The 1,894-nt window shown below is 39.7% G+C and overlaps 1 protein-coding gene across 1 annotated transcript in view; it reads right to left on the reverse strand.

The window, feature by feature from the left end:
• LOC105176528 (phosphatidylinositol 4-phosphate 5-kinase 1-like) overlaps positions 412-1,894 on the reverse strand; it is a 4,632-nt gene continuing 3,149 nt past the window's right edge. Inside the window, exons 7-8 of the mRNA XM_011099353.2 lie at positions 1,824-1,894; positions 412-1,189 (exon numbers count right to left, since the gene is read on the reverse strand). The exon at positions 1,824-1,894 is cut by the window's right edge and continues 17 nt beyond it. Coding sequence (XP_011097655.1) covers positions 880-1,189; positions 1,824-1,894 — 381 coding nt within the window. The 3' untranslated portion in view covers positions 412-879. The remainder of the gene's footprint in view (positions 1,190-1,823) is intronic.

Here is a 1,894-nt window from a genome sequence, read left to right on the forward strand (position 1 = left end):
ATTTTGAATGAATGGGGGTAAGCTGACTGATGAGATTTTCTTGAAAACAAGGAAAAATACTAGTGCTAGTACTATTCTGAGTTAAAAATGGGGGTGCTGTACAGTAAAAAGAGAAAGGAAGGAGGGGGAGTTGGGTAAATAAAGTAGGCAAGAAGAAGAAATACCACACCTCACCTTTTCTCTTTCTCTCCTTTTTATGTTTTCATACAACTCTCTTCTCAGGCCCCCCTCCCCCCTCTTCTTTCAGCAAATGTCCCTCTCTCTCTCTCTCATGTTCTCTCTCTCTCTCATGTGGGGAGAGAGAGAGAGCGAGTGTGAGTGTGACACCATTTTTGTACCTTATATTAAAGAGAAACACAGAAAAGAGGGAGGGAGGGGTGGGTGGGTGAGGACTTCCATAGCAAACAAATCTCACCAAAAAGAGTATGATAATTTCATAATCTATCCAACCTTTTTCTTTTTCCTGTAATCTGTACACTTCCATTATTCAAATCACCCATACCCCATATATTTTGAATCTTTTCTTGGGGAAACACACAACACTTCCTGCTTCCCCTCTTCCCCATACCTATCTTTCAAATCTTCACACCTCATGCTACTTAGCTTACACAAAAAATTTTACTTCAAAAATAAACAAAGAACCAATTTCTCCTTCCAATGTACAAAACCAAACTTCCACCGATGGCTGATCCCCAAAAATTTAGCCGTGCCCCAAATTCACCCTCTGCCGATCCCAACTTTGGCTGCCAATGGCTAGCCAGCGACCCAGGAAGATGGTATCTCTATCTACATCGCTTGCTCTCGTAGCCGTAGCCGTAGCCGGGGATTCAAGATTCAACTAAGAATCCTGTGATTTCCCTTTCTCGTCTCTCTTTGGACTCACCTATCTTCTCTAAATATTCTCCCAACAAAATCTCGAAATCTTTTCGAATATAGCTTCGGATCCACTGCTGATATTGAAGTAGGGTCGACTTGCAAGGACTTGTATGCGTGTTCAAGCTTCTTGCTGATATCGTAGTCTTGTAAAATGTCTATGATCCCAAAGTAGAGGACTACTTCATAGGTCTCACCGCTTCGGAAAGGTGTCAAATTCCTAAATCCACCAGGAGTGTACCGATCGAAATCACTCCTTCGAGCTACCCGCTCTGCCCGGGCTGGCATGTTCGCCCCAAGCCTGATCAATGGTTTCCTGATAATAGAAACTAAAGATTCAGAACTGAACCACTACCTACAAACATATTGATGAATACAAATAAATAGATTCTTAATCTTCCAATACCACAAAATTTATCAATCCTCACACATCATGCTTGATCATTTCACTAATCAGTTTCCGCCCATATTTCCATAATTCCATTATACTAATCCTCAACCACCAATTAGGATGGAACAGATCATCAATACTTGTTACATACGGTTTGGATGATACAAAAAAGAATAGGAAATACAGGCTTGCTCTTATCCAGAGTAGCAATTATCAGACCATGCTTAAAAGAAACCCCACAAACAACCGTATTTTAATAGAACTGCCTATACAATATTGCCACTCCATCAAAGGCCCTCAACTACCATGCTCAAATTCAGTGCAACAAAAAAATAATTGATCTCAAGCATAGCCAAATCACTCATAATTCAGTTTTCCAATTATTTATCAGAAAAAAATCAGTTTGGGTTTACCAATGAAAAATGTGTCGGATTTTAAACACCCGAGTCAACATAACAAATTTCACATTACAAAATGATTCCAATACATAATTTTATGTGCAAAAAATTTTTAGAAGGACAGCTCAAACAGAGAATATAATTTGGTTCAAACTACATACCTGCCAGCTAAAACCCGATCCATGTCTTGTAGTTCTGCTTCAAGGAATCGACAGCCACGCATGAATTTTTC

The sequence above is a fragment of the Sesamum indicum genome, linkage group LG2 (genome assembly GCF_000512975.1).
Source record: "Sesamum indicum cultivar Zhongzhi No. 13 linkage group LG2, S_indicum_v1.0, whole genome shotgun sequence".
Lineage (NCBI taxonomy): Eukaryota > Viridiplantae > Streptophyta > Magnoliopsida > Lamiales > Pedaliaceae > Sesamum > Sesamum indicum.